This window comes from Trichomycterus rosablanca, chromosome 1 (assembly GCF_030014385.1).
Source record: "Trichomycterus rosablanca isolate fTriRos1 chromosome 1, fTriRos1.hap1, whole genome shotgun sequence".
Classification (NCBI taxonomy): Eukaryota; Metazoa; Chordata; class Actinopteri; order Siluriformes; family Trichomycteridae; genus Trichomycterus; species Trichomycterus rosablanca.
In genome coordinates this window covers 36,221,151-36,245,291 of record NC_085988.1, presented here as the reverse complement: position 1 = coordinate 36,245,291, position 24,141 = coordinate 36,221,151, and the positions used below count along the sequence as shown (strand labels likewise).

At 38.6% G+C, this 24,141-nt stretch overlaps 1 protein-coding gene across 7 annotated transcripts in view; it reads left to right on the top strand.

The window, feature by feature from the left end:
• scaper (S-phase cyclin A-associated protein in the ER) overlaps positions 1-24,141 on the top strand; it is a 203,992-nt gene that overhangs the window by 19,856 nt on the left and 159,995 nt on the right. For 6 of the 7 annotated variants that reach the window (XM_062991980.1, XM_062992001.1, XM_062991972.1 and 3 more), the window contains exons 2-4: positions 8,934-9,051; positions 13,140-13,216; positions 13,440-13,637. In XM_062991980.1, the coding sequence (XP_062848050.1) occupies positions 8,934-9,051; positions 13,140-13,216; positions 13,440-13,637 (393 nt within the window). The remainder of the gene's footprint in view (positions 1-8,933; positions 9,052-13,139; positions 13,217-13,439; positions 13,638-24,141) is intronic. The other variant, XM_062991994.1, reaches the window with a different exon arrangement.

Sequence of the window (24,141 nt, the reverse complement as noted above, 5' to 3'; positions counted from 1 at the left end):
TAAAGGTACTGGACTGGTAATCAGAAAAACACTGGTTCAATCCCCACCAAAGTCAGTTTGCCACCGTTAGGTCCCTAAGCAAGGCCCTTAACACTCAGTTGCTTGTGTTGTATTAGGCCACAATTGTAAGTTACTTTTGATTAAAATTGCTAAATCTGTAGATGGTTGTTCTTCACACAGGGCAAGTTAATTTAGCTTGCTAACCGCAACTAAAATGGGTAATAATGATTGCCCACTTGGGATGTAATGATACACTCTACCCATGATGCGATACAATTCACAATACTGGGTTCACAATACGATTTTTCCCATATAGCTCCAGTGCCCTCTGCTGTTTAAAGTGAATATCGATTCATCTTTAATGAATAACTGATTCAAATCGTGGCACATGTGCACCGTTTTTTAACTGTCTTGTGGTGCATCGTTACATCCCTATTGCCCACAATTTTCTAATGTACACTATATAACAAAATATATGAGCACCTGACCATTAGGTTGTTGGACATTCCATTTCAGAAGCATGGTCATTAATATAGAAATGTCCCCCACTTTGAGCTATTGAATTGTGTATAGAATGTGAAGATTATATGATCCAAAAGGATGACAGGAACACAAACAGAGGATATAAATATGTAAACATAAAATACTAAAAAAACGTATGGAAGAAATTATATAATTCATCTAAAATCCATTCTAACCATAGATCAGGTATAATTAGCAGCATCAAAAGAACATCATAGCTTCTAGTTATGCCAATTATACGTAGATTGGATTATTATTATTTGTATGAACTTTGCATGGCGTTTTTATAAAGCTCTTGTGCAAATTCACTTATAGCAGTAGTAGATGTCATAGCCATGTATTCATTTGCATAACATAGTTCTTATGCTAATCACAACAAAACACAAGTACAGTAAATTTGACTTCAATACAATAAAGCCTAAATAAGAAAAGCCTATGAAGGGCATATCATACAGCATGGTGAAAAGTGCTTTTCCTTCCTGATAACGCTTATAAAAATGTATGAAAAATAATTGCACAAAAGATTTGCTGTGCTTTCCACTAGTCCACTTCATTTAATTCAAGTCCTGAATAAGCACACGTACACTGATCAACTATAACATTAAAACCACCTCCTTGTTTTTACACTCACTGTCCATTTTATCAGCTCCACTTCCCATATAGAAGCACTCTGTAGTTCTACAATTACTGACTGTAGTCCATCTGTTTCTCTGCATACTTTGTTAGCCCCCTTTCATGCTGTTCACTGGTCAGGACTCTCCCAGAACCACTACAGAGTAGGTATTATTTGGGTGGTGGATCATTCTCAGCACTGCAGTGACACTGACATGGTGGTGGTGTGTTAGTGTGTGTTGTGCTGGTATGAGTGGATAAGACACAGAAATGCTGCTGGAGTTTTTAAACACCTCACTGTCACTGCTGGACTGAGAATAGTCCACCAACCAAAAATTTATCCAGCCAACAGCACCCCATGGGCAGCGTCCTGTGACCACTGATGAAGGTCTGGAAGATGACCAACTTAAACAGCAGCAATAGATGAGTGATCGTCTCTGACTTTACATCTACAAGGTGGACCAGCTAGGTAGGAGTGTCTAATAGAGTGGACAGTAAGTGGACACGGTATTTAGAAACTCCAGCAGTGCTGCTGTGTCTGATCCACTCATACCAGCACAACATACACTAACACACCACCACCATGTCAGTGTCACTGCAGTGCTGAGAATGATCCACCACCTAAATAATACCTGCTCTGTGGTGGTCCTGTGGGGGTCCTGACCATTGAAGAACAGCATGAAAGGGGGCTAACAAAGCATGTAGAGAAACAGATGGACTACAGTCAGTAATTGTAGAACTACAAAGTGCTTCTATGTGGTAAGTTGAGCTGATAAAATGGACAGTGAGTGTAGAAACAAGGAGGTGGTTTTAATGTTATGGTTGATAAAAAGTTGTGGCTAAAAATATTAGCATCCTTGCATTTGATCAAAATAAACCACAATTCTCCCAATAGCATTAAAAATAAAACATTTTATTATCACTACATGTTTGATTTGCTTAGCACTAATACAAAACCTGAATGTTTTGGAACTACGTAGTTCAATTCTCGCCTATTATACAAACATATTCTAAAATATCTTTTACAGAATTCTTGATCCCCTTTGAATATACTAAGTAATAACTGAGGTGATAATTTAAGCAGACTGTTCTGATTTATTCTTACAGGAGGTTTGAATTTTATAATCACTCATGCAGCCAGTTCAAAAAGGAGGAAATGACTCATCCTGTGGTTTTATGCCGCTGTATCACACTGAACATGGCAAACAGAAGGACAAGCAGAGAGTGGTCTGATTAAAAATTTAATAGGAAAGCACACTCGGTATACAAGCTTGATGTTGTTGTTACCATGGTTGTCAATATTATTTAAAAGTTCAAGACCCATGGGAAGATAACCAGCATCTCTGGACATGGTGGCAAGTGAAAAATTGGCCCAAGATTGAACAAGCAGATTGTTTGAATGCTCACGCTGATCTGACCTTTAGGCACAATTTAAAACAGTCAGGTATGTTCAAAAATGTGTGTTGACAAGCCAAGTCTGGGAGAATGTGCTTTAGACAGATGAGAAAAATACTCACCCCAACTCTGCATTTACAGGAGATAAAATAAAGCTTGCAAAGAAAAGGACACCAAGCCTACTCTAAAACATTGAAGAGACTCAGTAATGTTATGAGGTTGCTTTGCTCCCCTAGGCAGGTCAAACTTCTGACTAGAGAAATGCAGAAATCTTATTCAGAATGACCGAAAACGCCTGATTGCAGCTGTAGCTTTAAAAGCTTTGCTAACAATATTAAGTTAATGGAACCAATATGTTTGTGTATGCATTTTTGTTTTAGTTATTAAATATGTTGTTTCTGTTATATTTAATGTGAACTATGTCTTTAAATAAATATGCATATAGAAGTAGTAAGTACAAAAAATAGCCTTTTGGCAGCTAAGGTAGTAAAAGGTGATTCCATTCCAAGTTGTCTGGAATCAAGGTTCAGGAATCCATGACTAAACATTCACTGCATGACTGGCCCACTGACAGGCAGCAAGGATTTTCCTGCATGTGTGTTGTGGTAGATTGAGAATTTTCTGTCCATGTTTTTACACATCACATATTTTGGCCACTTTGTTCTATGAGAAGTTTGAGCTCTATTCAGTTCTCTTACTTAGTATTAAGATGCTGCCTAGCTCCTCTAAAGTAGGTCAGCTGTGTTTATAAAGCCTAGGGATATCAGATTGTGCCAGGCCTGTGTTCTCCTTATGCATATATGAAGCCCAATGTATCGTATAATAATTGCAAGCGATGGCTTTGACATGTGTGTGACATACACTGATCAGCCATAACATTAAACCCACCTCCTTGTTTCTACACTCACTGTCTATTTTATCAGCTCCACTGACCATATAGAAGCACTTTGTAGTTCTACAATTACTGACTGTAGTCCATCTGTTTCTCGGCATGCTTTGTTAGCTCCCTTTCATGCTGTTCTTTAATGGTCAGGACCCCCACAGGACCACCACAGAGCAGGTATTATTTAGGTGGTGGATGATTCTCAGCACTGCAGTGACACTGACATGGTGGTGGTGTGTTAGTGTGTGTTGTGCTGGTATGAGTGGATCAGACACAGCAGCGCTGCTGGAGTTTTTAAACACCTCACTGTCACTGCTGGACTGACAATAGTCCACCAACCAAAAATATATCCAGCCAACAGCGCCCCGTGGGCAGAGTCCTGTGCCCACTGATGAAGGTCTAGAAGATGACCAACTCAAACAGCAGCAGTAGATGAGCAATCGTCTCTGACTTTACATCTACAAGGTGGATCAACTAGGTGGGAGTGTCTAATAGAGTAGACAGTGAGTGGACACGGTATTTAAAAACTCCAGCAGCGCTGCTTTGTCTGATCCACTCATACCAGCACAACACACACTAACACACCACCACCATGTCATTGTTACTGCAGTGCTGAGAATGATCCACCACCTAAATAATACCTGCTCTGTAGTGGTCCTGGGAGAGTCCTGACCATTGAAGAACAGGGTGAAAGGTGGCTAACAAAGCATGTAGAGAAAAAGATGGACTACAAACAAGGAGGTGGTTTTAATGTTATGGCTGATCAGTGTATGTGATTGAAAATACAATAAACATAATAATTTTTAACAGTGCGATAGTTTGCTTTTGCAGGCTTGGTAGTATTACATAGGGAAATTGTAAAGTATTAAATAATACCTCATTTAAAAATGTGTAATATGGGGGTGCAGTTTTCTGTTTGATGGCTGGTTGTCAACCATTCTTCTTAAACATAATGCTGTATAATGTATATGTTTATACAGTGATACTGGATACAGGAATTCTTATGCAATCCAGTCACAACATTAAGGATCCTGCACTTGATGAGTCACCGTAGATGTGCCTGCATAATTTCATGTATGACATTATGGAGGTGTAGTATGAAGTATTAACTCTGATCTATGTGTGTTTTAAATGTCGACACATTATAAATCAGATTCCAAAATCTAATGATGCTAAGCTAAACTGTATACGTGTAAATGCTGTTATCTGAGTACTTAAGTGTGTAGTCCGGTATCAGAATATGGTCTCCATCAGATATCACTATGAACCTTTGCGTAACCTGTTTTTTTTATTTAATGTTATTTGGAAGAGTTTTTAAATACTGACTGCTTTACACTTTGTAATTAGCATGTTTTGTTAGCTTTTGTAATAAACTGTTTGCAACCATATGTTTAAAATCTGTTTTGCTTATGGTGTTTGTTAATTTTACTGTTCTGTGGTACATTATTGCCATTATAACTGTTATAGTGAACTGGGTTAGTGGTAGCCTAGTGCGTAGAGCTTTTGTTACTAACTAAAAGGTAGTGGGTTTGAATCCTGCCATTGTTTGGCCCTTCATCATTTTGGTTATCTGAGCTCTTAGTGAAGGGTTTGGTTTGATTTACCAGCACCAAAGGCACAAGAACGTCTTACTTTTTTAACGTCCGGCTTTTACTTCCATAAAGCATCAGACACGTAATTATTAGCCCCTATAAACACTACGTGATTTGCTCTGACTCTAAATCCTGCATGCAAGCTCTTGAGTCCATGAGAACAGATCACCCAATCATCCAAGAACTGCTTAAATTGGACAAAGAACTTCACCCCCGAGGAGTTTCCAGTGTCTACTGCTGGATTCCCAGTCATATTGGCATAGAAGGTGAATGAAATAATAATGAAAAAGCAGATAGCTTGGCGAAGGAAGCGAGAAACCAAGAGATTGCTTGGAGATACATCCCAAAAACTGATGCCTACCAAGAAATCAAAAATTACTGCACAATAAAATGGCAAGAAGATTGGTCCAGCAAGTCCCAAATCCCCACATCTTTGTTAAACACAACCGAGACTTCTTAAAAAGGCAAGACTAGACGCTTATAACCAGGTGCCGAATTGGTCATACTGCCCTCACCTACCGACACCTCCTGGTTGGCGAGCAGGCACCAACCTGTCAATTATGTGCTACAACCCTTACAATTAAACATATTTTGTTAGAATGTCCTAGAATTTCAGCCATCAGAGACGACTTTTATAGGGTTGAGAACATGAAAGAATTGTTTGAGAAGATTCCTCCAATGAAAATTCTGAACTTTTTAGACAGCCTTGATATAAAACAAATGATCTAAACGAATAATGATGTACAGTTTCAGTATCTGCCTATGCCATAAAAATAGCCGGTATGTTGCTAATATGGCAGTAAACCCAAACAAACAATCAAACTCCCATAAAGAGTCACAGAGCAGACCATAGTCTGGAAAATTCTGATCTTCATTTGGAGAGACAAATCTTTACATCTAAAGATCTTTTGCAGTTCCTACATTCTTGTTCTGCCAAGTGCCCGTTTGTTTCATATTTTCTGACTCTAGGATCATTTGGTGTTAATAATTGATCCAAGTAGGCACAGCGGTAAAGTACGCTAGCTCACCAGAGTTGGGGTTTCGAATACATCGTATCGAACCTCAGGTCTGCCTCTCCGACTGGACTGGAGTATGAACAACGATTGACTGTTGTTCAGGGTTAGGGGTAAAAAGTTGCATCATAGGTTCTCATAACTGGTGCAACTGTGGTCCCTGCTGGCTGACTGATGCCACCTGCACAGGGCTGAGGAATAATGCTGATGGGGGTGTGGCTCTCCATGCACAGTGTCTGTCAAGTATATGGACTCGTGCAGGTGAAAAATGCACTATCTGTACTGACTGTGCGTACCGGAGGGGGCGCATGTCAATTGAGAGGCGTCCTCAGTCAGCGGTTAAGGGCTGAATCAGTATAGAGGACGCATTCAGGGTAATTGGACACGACTAGACTGGGGGATAAAAATTGGGGGGAAAAAGAGGGGAACAAATTTAAATATAATAATTGATCCAAGTAGACAAAAGCTGTCCACCACTTTGACAACTTTGCCATCAGTGTTAAATTTTGTGGTCTTTTTTGTTGTTGTGACTTTTGTGCTTGTCATATTGAGCTGAAGTCTCATCGTTTCACTCTGTTTTTTAACTTCTCTTATAAGGGTATTAGGGTTTTCCTTATTTTTTACTGAGTGTTGTCGTCTGCATGGAATATGGATGTTTCTTCCACCAGTCATGAATGCCTGATCTTCTTCTTCCAGTCCTGCTTCTCTTATTATAGTATATTCAGTGTACAGGCTGAACAGAATTGGTGACAGAAAATGGACAGAATGGACTTTTAGACAAGGCTGTATTGTGTCATGACTGTGGTTTTTTGATTGGTGTAGAGATTCCTCATTAGTACATTGAGATGTTCTGGTATTCCCATCGTCCTGAGAACATTCCATTAATTTTCTGTCGTCAACACAGTTTAAAGCTTTGCTGTTATTAATGAGGCACACTGTATTAATTATTCTTCTTTTCATTTTTCCTAGTTTTAAAAAAAAATATTTTTGAAAGCATCCATAGTTCTTCTGGTTCTCAGTCAAGCCCCTGAAATTGGGTCTTGATGTTTTCCTTGAAAATGGGTGGCTTGTTCTCCATTTCATATTTTAAAAACCTGATGGTTTGACTGTTTTTCTTTGTAGCGTCACTCAGAGCTTGTGCATTAAAATGCCTTTGCATCAAAATATGGGCTTTGGCGTTTCGGTCTTCCATAACCAGTAGGACATCTTGTTTTCAGGTCTAGTCAATATCTTTTCAAATGGAATTATAAATCTTTTTTGATCTTTTTGCATGTGTTGTTGTCCTAACACTAACAAAAGGACTGGAATCCTGAAGTGGGTATCAGTGCTTACAAACTGCAAATTGCATTGTCAGTGTTGCACATTGCCATGTGTTTCATGAGAGGGATGGAGAGAAGAGGAAATGTACCAGGTTAATCCCCTGCTTCTCTTCTTTAGTATCATGCAGAAAAGCTGCCATCTAGACAGGTCCAGTTCTACATTATAGTACACACTGTTCTTTTGCTGGTGTTGAGACAAGCTCTCAGTAATTAAAGGTGTTTAGTGCTTTGCATTCACTGAAGCTGCTAAAAGCAAGTGTGAGACATTTCTGAGAAGCTCTGTTATGATTGCTTCCTATCTGTGGGTGTCCCTGCGAATTGAAAAGCCACCCGCCCACACATGAAAAACTGTTCAGAGCAAAGCTAAGCAGAATACACCTTATTAGAATTCAGTGCAGATATACACTTACTGAGCACTTTGTTAGGTATGCCTATATGGTACATACCTTTATTTGTTATTTTATAAGCTAGCCCCCCACTGACTGAATGCTGTTTGGACAGTGGACCATTCTTAGCACTGCAGTGACAATAGCATGTTAATTAGCTCGCGGTGTGTGTGGTTCTGATTTTATATAGAAAGTGTCCACTAATTGAAGACAAAAGGAAGAGTAATGCACATTATGCAAAATAAAAAGAATATAACTTTAGTCTCTAACAGTACAGGGTATGTCTTCCTAATAAAGAAGCCACTAAGTTTAAACAGTATTTGAAAGTCCCAACACCACTATGGCACCTTATACACTCATGGCAGAGCAGGACACTGTACCTGTCATTGCAGTTCTGAGAATGGTTCATCACCCAAATATCAAGTGGTCAGTGGGGGGTCCAATGGGAGAATCTCTTAATTGGTAAATGGGGTACAAAGCGTTTGACAGTGTACAGAGCACCAGATGGGCTAAGGTCAGTAATTATATGCCCACAAATTTCATCTGTATGGTAGGTGTAGCTTATGCAATCAACGAATGAACCAATACCAGATAGATGACTTAATATAGATTAGAAGAATGATAGATAATAGATTAGAATTAGAAAAGGAAAAACCTGTATTGTAGTATAAAGATTATCTAACAGTAGGGTCACCAGTCACCAGAACAGCTTTAAGCCTTTTTTTATGCTCTCATACATGTCATGAATGATTTGTGGTAGAATGTTGGTGTAAGTAATCTTCTTGTTCCATAAGGGCTGAAGGTTGAGATCTGTTTCTCATGCTGAGCTTAAAACTTCCCATAAAGGTTAAATGATGCTTAAATCTGATTATAAAGCCACTCTTGGGCAATTTTACCAGTAGATATAGGGCATTGTCATTTGTTAATATGGAAATGTTTTCAAAAGAGTGTTGCCATTATTGGGTGCACCAGTGCTGTCTAATTGTCTTATATTCTGAACCATTATATGATGCAGCATCACATGAATCCCCACTGTACTTAACAGCATCAGACATTGTGGATTGAAGGCATTTTTCGCCTCATCCAGAATGTAGAAATTCTCCCAATGTAGAAAATTGTTCGGCCTTTATTATTTACCCTTTGCTCCTACACAGTATGTTGCTATTGGTCTATCTAAACATTAAACAAATGTTAATGTTGCTCTCATGCAGGCTTCCTTCCAGCGGTCCAACAGCCATGACAAGGTGAGAAAGATTGTAGCAGAGGAGGGACGGGCTGCTCGCAATTTAATTGCTTGGAGTGTGCCTTTGGAAAACAAGGAAGAAGAGGGTAAGTTTACACGCAAATACCCACTGAATCACTACAAAAACAATGACATCACAATGACATCCACATTTTCACAGCTACACTGCATACACGCTAAAATCCAGTGTTATGGATGTGACATTTTGGACAGGGAAAGCACACCAGTATTTAAAAGTAACTCTACCTCTACACTGGCAGCGATCGCACAGACTAAGTGCCCAGTCTTCATTTTCTGCCAGTGTGAAACATAATTCCTCTGTGGGTCTAAGTTCAATGACATTATAGTATTTTTACCACCAGATCAATAATTTTAATTGCTTTATGTATCTTGCTTGAGCCAGCATATTTTCACAAAACCCACAATTAAAACCCACAAAAACAAACAGTTGTACCAATGTTCCAATCATTCAATCAAAAAAAGAAGTCAAGAACTCACCCATACCTACCTGATAAAAGAGACCAGACCCCCACTTGCCCCCTCTGTGGATCAAGAACGTCTGTCTCTATTCATGCCAAAAGATGAACACCACCAGAATGAAGTTTCTACCATACAAACAACTACAAGGAAATCTTCACCTTAGTACCCCCCAAAAACTGCTTAAATTCTTAGAAGCACTAGTACTTAAAACGCCATATAGGTTATAAAAAGAACAATAGAAAAAACAATTAAACTCTACACCCTCATAGTCACACAAACACTCTTACCACTGTACACACAAGTAAAGAAAGCAAATCAACCCCCTACTGTTTAAAGACTGTTAAAGAATCTATTATTCAGCCATGATAATAGCCATAGCAGCTAACATGGCATTAGGAACTCAAACAAACACCTCCTAAAACATGCAGAATGTGTATTGGCTGCTCTAAATTGCCTGATCTGAGATTGTGATTGTGTTGATCTGTCAAGGATGGACTGTTCTGGTTGTATTTGTGTCTTGTGGCCTTGGGTTCAGAGTGTTTTTTTTAAATTTTTTTATCATTTTTACCCCTTTTTTCTCCAACTTTAGCGCATCCAATTTCGACCCATCAATCATCCTCTCACTAATGCTGGTCCCTGCTCCTGATAGGGGCTGACGAGGCTGTTCCACGCCTCCTCCGACACGTGCACAGCAATCGACCGTCTTTATCACCTACATTTGACGAGTGCGCACGGAGGATCACACACTCTGCCGCACTCTTTCCCATCTCCATGCAGGCGCCACCAACCAGCCAGCAGAGGGTGTAATTGCACTAGATTGAGAGAGAGTCCCACTCTGACTTTAAGTCCCGCCCCCTATCTGAACAACAGGCCAATCGTTGTTCATGTAGCCACTCGGCCCAAGCCGGCAAGGCAGAGCCGAGATTCGATACCATGTATCCGAGATCTCAGCTCTGGTGAACAGCGTGTGTTTTACCGCTGCGCCACCTGAGCAGCGGTTTCAGAGTGTTAAAGTAAAAGTACAGGTACTTCAAGAAGAGCACTGCTGGGGATTTGAACCCTGAAGAGTGTTATATACCGCTGCCCCACCCAAGCACCCCAAATAAGAATTACTTAAGTAAATATGAAAATCCTGGCACGGTGGCTCGGTGGGTAGCACTGTCGTTTCATGGCAAGAAGGTCCTGGGTTTGATCCCCAGGTGGGGCAGTCTGGGTCCTTACTGTGTGGAGTTTGCATGTTCTCCCCGTGTCTGTGTGGGTTTCCTCCGGGAGCTCCGGTTTTCTCCCACAGTCCAAAGACTTGCAGTAAGGTTAAATGGAGATACAAAATTGTGTTGACTGTGTTTGACAATAAACTTGTGAACTGATAAATACCGACTAACTACCATTATTGTCATGAATGTAACCAAAGTGTGTAAAATATGATGTTAAAATCCTAATAAATACATATGAAAATCCTCAGTCAAACAAATACATATCATAGACTAAGAAAATATCAATATATCCAGGTCTGGGAAGAAATCCACCTGGACATCATCTACAGTCTCATCAGGAGCATGCCCAGATGTTGTCAGGAGTACATACAGGCACACTGGGGCCATACGTGCGTCTGAGGCACGTTATGAATAGCAGTGATCAAATCCAAACAAGTTTTATTAGCTTGTGATTACTTTGATTTTTGGTGTAACTTTGAATCCAGACCTCACTGGGTTAATGATTTTGATTTTCACTGACCATTATTGTGTCATTTTGTTCTCAACAAATTACATAATTTATATCAGTAAAGATGTTCAACTTAAATCTTTTGTTCATTGAGATTCATTGTGAGATTAAAGTGTTCTCTTAGTGTTTTAGCACATACAATAAAGGTTTTTGCCATTAGGCTCCTGTCACCTCTCTTGTGAAATGTTTGGCCAGCTCATTGAGGTTTGATGGCTTTCATGCTACCACACCAGGATATTCCAGGACTGATTCCTTAACTTTAACCAAGCTTTAGTTACCTTGGAAGTGTGCCTGAGATCATTGTCTTGCTGGAAAGTCAAATTTTTGCTAAGATTTCATTCCACCACTGAAGGCATATCATTCCTCATAATATTGCTGTGAATTTATGATGCCAGTTACATGGTGAAGATTACTAGTTTTTGAAGCAAAAAAGTGTCTCTACATCATCACTGACCCACCTCCATGTTTGACCGTGGGAATACTATTCTTCTGGACATAAGCCTCACCTTATTCAACAGTTTTAGTTTTGATTTGTCTTGGTCAAAAGTTGCGTGCCATGGCGTTCGGCCATGAAGTCTTTGGCTGTTAAGTGTTCTTTTTATGGTTGCCACTGACACATTTATCCCAGCCTTCATTAGGTCATTATTTGCAGTGTCTTGTTGAGATTGCTAAGCCTTTTTTGGGCTTTCTTCCACGGTCAGACAGGTTTGCTGCTGTGCCATAAGTTTGGAACTTGCAGACAATAATCCCTATGGTGTTTCTGGAACTGTTCAAGGTTTTAGTGATCATCTTAGTCATCTTTTGTCACAGCTTCTTAGTTATCATCATGGTTGCAACACATCTCTGTGTGGTGTTTATATAAAACATCATATCTGAAGCAAAGTTTAATCATATTGTTACCCAACTTTAGGTCTTACAGACTTGCAGTAGGTTTTAAGATCAGCAATATTATGTAGGGGTTGAATGACTGTGACATGGTAGTATTTAATAAAATATCCTGCAGCTCTAAAATATTACATCACGTTATTTGCTGCATCAATTAACTGATAAAGACTTAATTTAAAGCAAAAGCTTGGAGTTATAAATGACTATTTCTTCGGGGTTAAATATGATTTGTTGCGACTGTATGTGCTGTACCAGACGGCTGCGGTTGCTGTGGCAAGGAGGTGAAACCCTATTTAGCCTTCCTTCCCATGTGCACCTCACAGCAGGACAGTCCTGGGTTTGATTCCCAGGTGGAATGGTCCGGGTCCTTTCTGTGTGCATGTTGAGTTTGCGAGTTGGGTTTCCTCCGGAAGCTTCGGTTTCCTCCCACAGTCCAAGTGAGGTGAATTGGAGATACAAAATTGTCCATGACTGTGTTTGACATTATAGACTTAAACTGATTAATCTTGTGTAACCAGTAATCACATCTCCTGTTATGAATGTAACCAAAGTGTGTAAAACGTGACGTTAAAATCCTATTAAATAAATAAATAAACATCCTTCCCATATGACCAGGCTGGTAGCCCAGCTGGTAAAAAGTCTGATACACTGAGAAACTACTATAGATCCAGTCAGCTGTGTCTGCCATGAGTGGGTGGTTTGGTGGTCTGGTTATATTTAGTTTGATAAAACCTTGGTCCATGCTTTGCATTTTAATACAATTCCAAACTGTGGTGTTTTTGTGCTGCTGTCATTTTTCCTAAAAGCCTAAGATTTAATATTACAGCCTGCTCTCTTTTTTCTGAGTTGATGCAACAAATAGTCATATTTACCAGGGCGGATCCAGCCGAAGCTGGCATGTTTTTCTGCATATTGCAACCGATAACATTGCTCCTCAAATCTCTAAAACCAGATTTACATATGATGTTAATCAAATGTTATTTTCTACTTAAAAAGCAGTGCTAAAATGACATTGAAACATATAACATTGCTATTTTCAATGCAGAACTAGTTATTTTCCCCACAATCAATAGTTTCTATTTTACAGGAAAGTCAAGAACGTTCAGCAACCACAATGCAAGAGCACAACGAATCAACTCCGGACAACACAGGAACAAAAAACAGGTAGGAAGGACCTTTTCAAGATACACGCTGTTCTGGCATTCATCATGCATTCATCATGTCAGCCACTAGAGAGCACCAAAGACCAAATTGATGCTTTTGCCTTGCCTTGTACCCAGATGTTTCTTTCCTCCAGTCTGTATGGAAATAATATTGTATAACCCTGGCTTTGTTGTACTAATAAATAGAATGAGATCTTTGTGTGTTTGTGTCTGTGTGGGTTTAGCCTGCTGTGCTGGACTGTAAAGTTGCAGCAAGCGCTGTGCTGGAGAAAGCAGTTGAGAAGAGCCCCACTAAAGCCAGGCAACCACGCAAAGTCGATCTGAGAGCACGTTACTGGGCATTTCTCTTCGATAACCTGCGCCGGGCTGTTGATGAGATCTACGTCACTTGTGAATCCGATCAGAGCGTTGTGGAGTGTAGGGTAAGAAATCTGTTGCTGTTACACTGTAGTATATATAACTTTCCAGAACCGAGTGTTCAAAACTATTTTCATTCCAGATATCTGAACCTAATGTATGAGGTTTTTTTTAAAAAGTTTCCGCACTCTTTTAAACTCTATTATTAAGAATTATAAAATCAAATGACATCACTTTTCTACATAGTCACCTTCTGATGCATTTTTCCCAGAATCGTACCAACTTTTTAATGCCATCAGCAAAAATGGTTGAGTGTGTTGCCACTGATGCACTGCTGCTTTCACATCATCATCACATGAAAATCTTCTTCCCCTTAAAGCTTCTTTGAACGGTCCAAAAAGGTGGAAATCAGATGAAGCTAAATTCAGACTATAAGCTCTCTCTTAATACTCCTTTTACTGTTTCCAACAAAAATATAAAAGTGTGTAAACCATTTGAACATTTTTTAAACATTTTTAAACAGTTTTAATCTGATGAATAAATTAGCTGATCTAAAAACATTAAGGTTTAATAGATATATAGCCATTAATTGATGTAGTAAATATTTAAGTGATGCTACTATAACACCAGCAGACTCTTGTGCACTTGCAGACTCTTGTATCATTAACTCACAGAAAGTTTACACACTTTCTGCATGTAAAAAGTTCTATTTTACAGTGATTTTACACTGTAAGGATTTAAACTTATCATTTTTATTCTATACATTTACAATTTTTATTCTTGTCCATAATGTGAACTGACTAGAAAAGGAAATCCACACCATAATTGCTTAAATACTCAATCATGTCACTCTAGATGGCTACTCTAGTCCTGTAATCTAAGTTACCTTTAAAACCAGTAGGGAAGGATGAAGATGATGCCTTACATGATATGCTTTGCTAGAGATGCCTTACATAAGATGTCTTACAAGAGATGCCTTACATAAGATGTCTTACAAGAGATGCCTTACGTAAGATGTATTAAAAGGGATGTCTTACATAAGATGTCTTACAAGAGATGCCTTACATGAGATGCCTTACATAAGATGTCTTACAAGAGATGCCTTACATGAGATGCCTTACATAAGATGTCTTACAAGAGATGCCTTACATAAGATGTATTAAAAGGGATGTCTTACATGAGATGTCTTACATAAGATGTCTTACAAGAGATGCCTTACATAAGATGTATTAAAAGGGATGTCTTACATGAGATGTCTTACATGAGATGTCTTACATGAGATGCCTTACATAAGATGTCTTACAAGAGATGCCTTACATAAGATGCCTTACATAAGATGTCTTAAAAGAGATGTCTTAAAAGAGATGTCTTAAAAGAGATGTCTTACATGAGATGTCTTGCAAGAGATGTCTTACACGAGATGTCTTACATGAGATGCCTTACATAAGATGTCTTAAGAGATGTCTTACATGAGATGCCTTACATAAGATGTATTAAAAGAGATGTCTTACATGAGATGCCTTACATAAGATGTCTTACAAGAGATGTCTTACAAGAGATGCCTTACTAGAGATGACTTACATAAGATGTCTTAAAAGAGATGTCTTACAAAAGATGCCCTATTAGAGATGCCTTATTAGAGATGCCTTACATGAGATGCCTTACATAAGATGTCTTACAAGAGATGCCTTACATAAGATGTCTTACATGAGATGCCTTACATAAGATGTCTTACAAGAGATGCCTTACATAAGATGTCTTACAAGAGATGTCTTAAAAGAGATGTCTTAAAAGAGATGTCTTAAAAGAGATGTCTTACATGAGATGTCTTGCAAGAGATGTCTTACACGAGATGTCTTACATGAGATGCCTTACATAAGATGTCTTAAGAGATGTCTTACATGAGATGCCTTACATAAGATGTATTAAAAGAGATGTCTTACATGAGATGCCTTACATAAGATGTCTTACAAGAGATGTCTTACAAGAGATGTCTTACAAGAGATGCCTTACTAGAGATGACTTACATAAGATGTCTTAAAAGAGATGTCTTACAAAAGATGCCCTATTAGAGATGCCTTATTAGAGATGCCTTACATGAGATGCCTTACATAAGATGTCTTACAAGAGATGCCTTACATAAGATGTCTTACATGAGATGCCTTACATAAGATGTCTTACAAGAGATGCCTTACATAAGATGTCTTACAAGAGATGTCTTAAAAGAGATGCCATAAAAGAGATGCCTTACAAGAGATGATGTCTAAGCCTAGAGAATCAGAAGATATTCTGTATTAAGATTCTCCAGTTGTGTCAGGCATTTCAGAAATACTCTTATGTTTACAAAGCCTTGCATATGATAAGCATATGACTAAATCTACAGTTTACACATCATGTACACCTTCATTTTGAGCAATATCTGCTATTGATCTTTTCCTGCGACTGAATGAAATGAACGCACTTCTTATGAATGGAGGTTTTTGTGCAGTTCATTGTGGGGTTTTAGGTAATATGCTTGGTCACCAATATCCATGCATCTAATAATGTATTACTTTCTGGGTGTAGAAACATATTTTGTTTCACTCTGTAGCATTGCCTTGTAATTTCTCATTAGTAATTACAATTTATCACAGTTGGTGACTTTTTTGCCATTTGCACCTATTATAAAATCCTTTAAACAGCGATCTCTTGGTTTTAAAGAAAACCCAGTCACTTTTTGTCTTTTGTTACATATAATCCAAGAACCACCAAAACAGCTCTGGTATAAATTAGAAGCTGCAGGTTCATGGGTGACGCTGTCCATAGTCAAACAAGCTAAAGATTGTCTTGGACTTTCATGCAAAAAAGAGGCCCCTTCTTAAAGATCAGCATCTTGAAAGTTAAAGGAATGTACTTGCTGCAAAAGCAGGAGCTTCTCTTTTTTTAGCCCATGATGATCTGAAGGATTTTGGATTACATCTGACAATGGGGACAAAGTTCCTCCTAACATAGGGGAGCTGTTTTTTTGTAAACTACTTTGTAATAGCTCCAGTCAAACTATTAGTATTTATATGGGCAGCCGTAGCCATAATATAAAGTTCTGCTGGATCCCAGGACACTGTGGCCTTAAAGGAAATGAACAAGCAGATTTAACAACAAAGCAAGCCCTTCCCGCTATCCAATCTCAGACCAATTGTAAAAGCATACACCACAGCAGCTTGACAAAAAGAATGGGAAACACATACCACCACTCAACAAACTGTACGAGATCCACCATAACATAAAAACAAATAGAGCTCAATACCCCACAAAACAATGGGAACATGCATCTACACAAGATGCCGCATACGACACACCAAATTGACCCATACTTACTTGCTAAAAATAGACCAGGCTCCTACTTGCCCCCTCTGTGGATCAAATACTTCTATTAAACACATCCTTTATTTATGCCAACAGATAAACACTCCCAGAACAAAATTGTACAATACAAACAGCTACAAGGAATTTTTCACCTCAGTTCCTCCAAAAAAACTGCCTAAATTCTTGGAAGCAATTGCACTTAAAACGGCAAATAAGTTATAAAAAACAATTAAACTTTACACCCTTATAGTCACACAAACACTCTTACCACCATAATCACAAGTTAGAAAGCAAATCGACCCACCACTTTGAAGTTTAAAGACAATATATTAGCTAGCCATGATAATAGCCATAGCAGCTGACAGTGTTAAGAATTAAACAAACAAACAAAGTATTTATATGGGCACAAAAATTACCTGTTGATTCCACAAAGAATTAGTAGGCCATGCCTTACAGTTTAATGTGTATATATTTCAAAATCCACAATAAAACCTTATTATAATTAATTGAATCAGCATATTAAAGTTTATATTTATGCTTTAAAATAAGATTTAATAATTATTATTTAATAACATAAAAAGGCATTACATTTACATTTTTGGCATTAAACAGACGCTTTTATCCAAAGCGACTAACAGTACTGTGACAGTATATTGTCTAAGTAATTAAGGGTTAAGGGCCTTTCTCTAGGGCCCATCAGTGGCAACCTGGCAGTGGTGGGGCTTGAACCAGCGACCTTTCAATTACTAGTCCAGTACCTTAACCACTAGGCTACAACTACCCTACATTTTGTGCAGTTTTTACTAGGGCTGGCACCAATCCGATACTCGGTATCGGTATCGGTCCGAAATTGGCCCAAATCACTGAATTGGATATCAAAAGGAAAAAAAACATGTAATCCGATCCGATACTGTTGCTCAATGTAAATAACACTTAATGTAAATAATGCCATTGTTTGTGTGTAAATAACACACAAAGATACGTTCCAACAGAGTGCTGTTTATTGCCAGCTCACTCGGCAACTGCCGTAACAAGGTGTATCTTGAGGACATCATTAACATGTGCCACTGATCTACAACTCATCCGCAACAGCCATTCAGAAATGAAAACACACTGATCTACTTAAACTTTTAGCATTTTAAAAAAATCATCTACTACTGCCACAACTAAAAACACTGTTTAAACACAATAAAAATCACTTTATAAATGATAAATCGCTCACCTGAGATAAAGAAAACCTATCTTGTCCCAGCTTGGAGATATTTTACATTCTCAATGATTAATCCATTCGTGTTATGAAATAAAACAAACTACACCGTTTCCCGTTTTCCTCTTCAAAATCCAGCAGGGTTTTTTAATAAGCATGCTTTGGTTTTTATTTTTTTATATCTAAAAATGTGACAGAACTTTAATGGAAAATTTCAACTCTGCGTCAATTCTAATTGGTCCATCGCGTTTGATTGACATCCACATCTTCCAATTGTAGACACATTTGTTAAACAAGCCAAAAATGCTGCTAAATGTTCTGTGTGTAAAAGTGAAAATAAGAACAGCAGTTTTGCGTAAGAGACATGTATTATTACTGCTTAGTTGTTTGATAGGAAAAATGACGGTATCGGATTGGTATCTGTATCGGCAGATACTCGATTTGCAGTATCAGTTTTGGTATCGGACATAAAAAAAAGTGGTATCGAGTCAGCCCTAGTTTTTACATTGCACATTTAGGACTTGAAATGTAACCCAGATGTGCACCAAGATTGTATAAATTAAAGAAAAATCGTCATTACCTTTTCGAGGCTAATCTGCCAAAAGTGGAAGGTTGCTTAACATCTCAGTTATTTATTTTTACTTCAATTATATAGGAAAACAAAAATGCACAACCATAAATCTGAGATTTTTGAACTTTAACCTAAAATTTAATTTTAAAGTATAAAATAATGTGAATTAAAACTTTATTTTGAAATTTAAAGCTAGGGCAGTTGTAGCCTGGTGGTTAAAGTACTCGACTTGTAATCAGAAGGTCGCTGGTTCACGCCCCGCTACGGCCAGGATGCTGAAGTTGGGTCCTTGATCAAGACCCTTAACCCTCAATTGCTCAGACTGTATACAGTCACATAACTGTAAGTTGCTTTAGATAAAGGCGTGTGCTAAATGCCGAAAATGTAAATGGAATGTAAAAGCTATTTCGTCACTGGCCCAGTGGATGATTAAAGCCTTCACAGATACCTTTCTGTAAGCATCAGTAATTATTATGATTACGATCACATAAATAATAAAGGGGCTTAACATTTTAACACATTTTCAAATCTTCTTCCAAATTATGAAGAGATGTTGAACAGCCAAAAATTCTCACTGACAAAGATAACCCATTGTTAAAAGAAATATTCCTTAAGAAAGTTTTGCCAAGTCGTTTGCAGTGCTGCCTCATTTCTCTGGTATTTTTATTTTTTTCCCAGCTCACTGCTGGGTCACAAAGAGAAAAGTCTGGCTGACCTTTCAATAAAGATTCCTGATAACCTTGTCCCTGCTCTTTGGGAATGTGGATTGGGCTTTGGCAGTCAATCAGATTTACTAGTACCCACAGGAAATGATGTCAGATACTGGAAGATCTTAGTGGGAATAGGTCGTTGCTGATAACCGGTGATTAGTTTGCCAGTGCTTTGTGTAGGGTATAAAACAATGGCATGAGTTGGTTTGGTTTAGCACAACTGTTTTAATGTTTGGCCAGTAGAGGGAAATAAAGGGCCAAGCAGGATGGATTTTTGTGTCGTTTCCCTCCTCCTTTCAACATTCCTTTTGTTTTCTGGTTTGTGTCAGAGTGGGCTTTGAAGGTGAACTGGTGAGAGAATTATCACTGGCTGCTCTCTAGGGTCTTCCTGGAGGGAGTGCAGCTTGATGACAGTGTGTAAACAAAGTCTCCGTCCTGCACTCCACCCCCATATTGTGTGTGTGTGTGTTTGCACACACAGTGAAGAACAAGCCCAGGGGCCTCAGACTGAGGGGTCTGAGATGACGTCTGATAACACTGGTTTAAACTGAACAGGGAGCCCTGGTCATGTTCTTGGATTGGCCTTGCAAACGTAGCCGCACCGATAAAAACATGTACAGCTCTTATGTACAGTGAATAGCTATGTTAAAAGTATTGACATAGCTCCACGAGAAATGTAAACAGTTGTTTTTCTTTTTAATATTGGTATTTCATAGCTTAATTGGTAATGCAGACCTATTTCAGTGACCTTAAGTAAGAATTGGCAGTCCCACAATTGAGTTCCTAGTTTGTAGTTTCCTTCTCTGTAACTCTGTGTGCATGAGTATTAAGTCTTGATACTCAAATAAGAGAAAACTGAGCAAAAAGTGTTATTTTATAAATTAAATAACTCTATTCTATGCTTTCTTGCAAACACTATAGCTTTTTTAAGCTCCGCACAAGCCCGTAATTCTAGTAATGTAAATAATTTGTCAGTATAAATCATTTGTATATGTTCAATGGTTACAAATTGTGTAACCATGAAATTCTTCTGTTAAAACACCAGTCATAGACATTTTTACAGTGCTTTGGTTGTTTTGTCCAGACTGTATTACCCTGTCAGCTGCACGTAGGGCCAGCTACAGAAATAAATAAATAAATAATTGTGGTCTAGCCTGGCATGGCCGTGCCTCCGTAAAGTGTGCCACGTGTTTACACTGGCTGGTACACTGAGCTGTAGTGCTTCATTTGGGCTCTTTTTGCGTACTCGTATAATAAACTCCCATATTCTGAGTTTGTGATTTACATGGAATGTGAAATTATGCTGAGTATGGTTCAGCTGACCACTAGGGTGTGTGCTGAGACCCCTTGTGGTCTGCTCGTTGACATTTGTTTAGTGTAACTTATCCAACTGCATTACACAAGTGCTTCACTTTTTATACTCTGCCTGTGTCTGGGTTCTAGGTTTGGGGTGTATTTTGTAAAATTTAAAGAAGGTTCTCCCTTGCATGCTTGTAAACTCACTTAAACACATACCTTATATTAGGAGTGCACAACTCTGGTGCTAAAGGTCAACAGTCTGGAATGAAGTCAGGTGTATTCAGGCAGCATTAGTGCTTTAGCGCCAGAGTTATGAACTCCTAACATATAAACCCCATTCTAGAAAGGTTGACAGATATTGCAAAATGGATTAAAAATCTGTAATTTGTTCATTCTTTTCAACAATTTTTTAAATGACCAAAGTACAAGATAAAGATTTTCAGTGAGACCACCTTGGTAAATACAAACACATTTAAAATCTAATGCCTGCAACACTCATAAATTAGAACTCCATTCTTCGTAATGCACTATTCATTTTTAAAGGTGACAGATCTGGACTGCAGACAGGCCAGTCAAGCGCACACGCTGTGTCTATAAGCCATACTGTTGTAGCACATGCAAAAAGAAATTTGGCATTGTATTTTCTGGGAAAAGACCCATGTGGCTATATTTATAACAGTATTATGACTGTTTTTCATGAAATGCCATCTAAGTGCTCGAAGGTCAAGCACATTCAGCAGTGGTTTCTGGCCTTGTCCTGCACAGGCTAAGATTTCTCAAGATTCCCTAAATATTTTTTACAATATTATGAACAGTAGATTGTGAAGGACTTAAACTGTTTGTAGTCTTGCATTGAGAAATGTTGGGTTTTTGTAATTGATTGCCAATATTCTTTCGAAGTTTGGCACAAAGTGGTGAGCCACGGCCCATCTTTGATTGAGCATTTGGTGGATCCTCCTTCACCTGTAACCAATTAACCTGCTTATTGTGGAATGTTTCAAAACTTACGCATTGACTTTAAGCATTGACTTTTTCTCCAGACTTTAGCACATTAAATTACCCAATTGCATTACGCTTCCTCCCTACTGATGCCGATCCCCACCCCGATTGAGAAGAGTGAGACTGAAACACGTTCCCTCCGACACAAGTGCAGTAGCTGACTGCATCTTTTCACCTGCATGAGGAGAGTTTATATGCGGATCAGCTTTGTGTACAGAGAGCCACACCCTGATCAATGCATTATTCCTCGACTCTGTGCAGGTGCCATCAATCAGCCAGCAGAGGTCATAATTGCATCAGTTATGAGGTCTCGTCCGGTTCCCGCCCTGTATGAACAACAGCCAGTCGTTGTTCATGTAGGCGCCCAGCCCAGCCAGATGACGGAGCTGAGTTTCGAACCGACAAGTTCGAAATGTCAGCTCTGGTGTGCTAGCATGTTTTACTTGTCGCAACTTATTTTTGGGCATCACAGAATGTGTTTATTTTTACAAATCTCACATTCTTCTTTTTCCGAAGTGTCTTTTGTAGATTATCATTTTGAGATCACTAATCAACTCTAGCGATACCCCAACAAAGTAAACGTAACCCTAATTTTTTATAGCTAGTAGAATCTTAATAAATATTGATCGTTACAAGAAGAGTACACATTAACATACCAAATAGCCTTCACAAGTTTACAAGCTCGGGCATAGTGGTCCTCAGTATAAATGTTGTGCCAGATGTCGGAGAAGAAAGGCCAGACTGGTTTAAGTTGACAGAAAGGCTACTGTTACTTTACAGCTGTGGTGAGCAGAATCAAATTTAAGAATGCACATCATGTCAAACATTGAGAAAACAGCAAAGAGTACATCAGGTTCCATTACTGTCAGCCAAGAAGTGCAATCTGATTCTACAGGCTCACCAAAATCGACATTTAAAGATTGGAAATTGGAAAATGTTTCATGGTCTGAATTTTGGTATCTGCACACTTCGGTAAAGTAGTTAGGGTAGAGTGCTGTGTTTAGATCTCCCCCAGATAACAATGACTGGTGGAACCTCAACTAAAAGTCAATGAATAAATCAAAATGTTTGGATGACGCATAGCTTCCATCTCCATCTATATAAATGACTGGAACCTTGACAAAATACAACACACATGATACACGCACCGTGTGGTTTGAGACATGTGGCTGTACAGTTAATGTAGTGCACCAGTTTGTTCAGTAACTGACTCATGAGAACCTTTAATACACCATCCAGGATGTTGCATAATAAAGTTTCACTAATGTATGGAACATTTTGACCACTCAGTATCTAGTCATACTGAATGCCTTTGACCCGAACCACAGCCTTAATTGCTACGTGCTAGCTAAACATTATAGTCCTGTTTGATCAAATGCATTGATAAAAATGAGGTATAAGACTATGGAAGAACATTTTCAGTCCAAGATCTCACTCAGGTTTTCCAGTTATATGTGTGTTATCTTACTGTATCTGCAAGCCTGTACGCTAATCACTCACAACTGCCAGTGTAATTATTTACTGTGAAAAGGTTGAGGTTACAGCACTATATACCAACAGCCTAAATTATGCAATATTATTTATATCATACTGTTAAATCTTTATACTCTTAGATCCAATTCATCATGCTTTTTCAGTGCAGTTTGTTAGTCATTCTGGTACAGTTAGGCACTACCCCTGGCTCTCCTGGCTAGATGTAAATCTTTAGCCCTCACTCAGCCACCTGATTGTTCTAGCCAGCTGATTTATGCTTATATTCTAATAACGCCTACATCTTTAACCTAAAGCCCCTGGCCTAATTACTTCTTATCAGGCTGTTCTTCAATCCCAAGCCCTGATTTATACCATTACATTCTGAGAAGAGGACAGTCTTTTTTATTTGTGTGTGTGTATGTGTGTAGGAGAGAGTTAAAGAGAAGGAAGAGGGATGAGAGAAAGCATGAGATAAAGCCTATAACTTATGACTATGAATGTTATGTGCAGTTTTCTGAAACTTATTTGATATTAAAAAGCTGCATATTGTCAGGCTAACAGAGACGTTTACATTTGTGAAAGAATGGGTCATTCTAAAGATCTCACTGTATTATAGGATACCACCGTTGCAACAAGTCAGTGCATGAAATTTCTAAAGTCCTAGATATTCCACGACCTGCTGTGCTAGGAACCACGTAAAGTTACGCTCTGTTCAGCGTTCTAAGGAGTAACAAATCATGCTTCTGATGGAGGAGTCTGGATCTGGTGAATGCCAGTAGAATGTTACCCGTCTGACTACATTGTGCCAGCTGTAAAGTTTGGTGAAGGAGGGATAATGTTATAGTGTTGTTTTTCAGGAGTTGGCCTGGGCCCCTTAGTTCCAGTGAAGGGGAATTTTAATGCTTCAGCAAACCACAATATCTTGCAAAAATGTATGCTTCCAACTTTGTCAGAACAGTTTGGGGAAG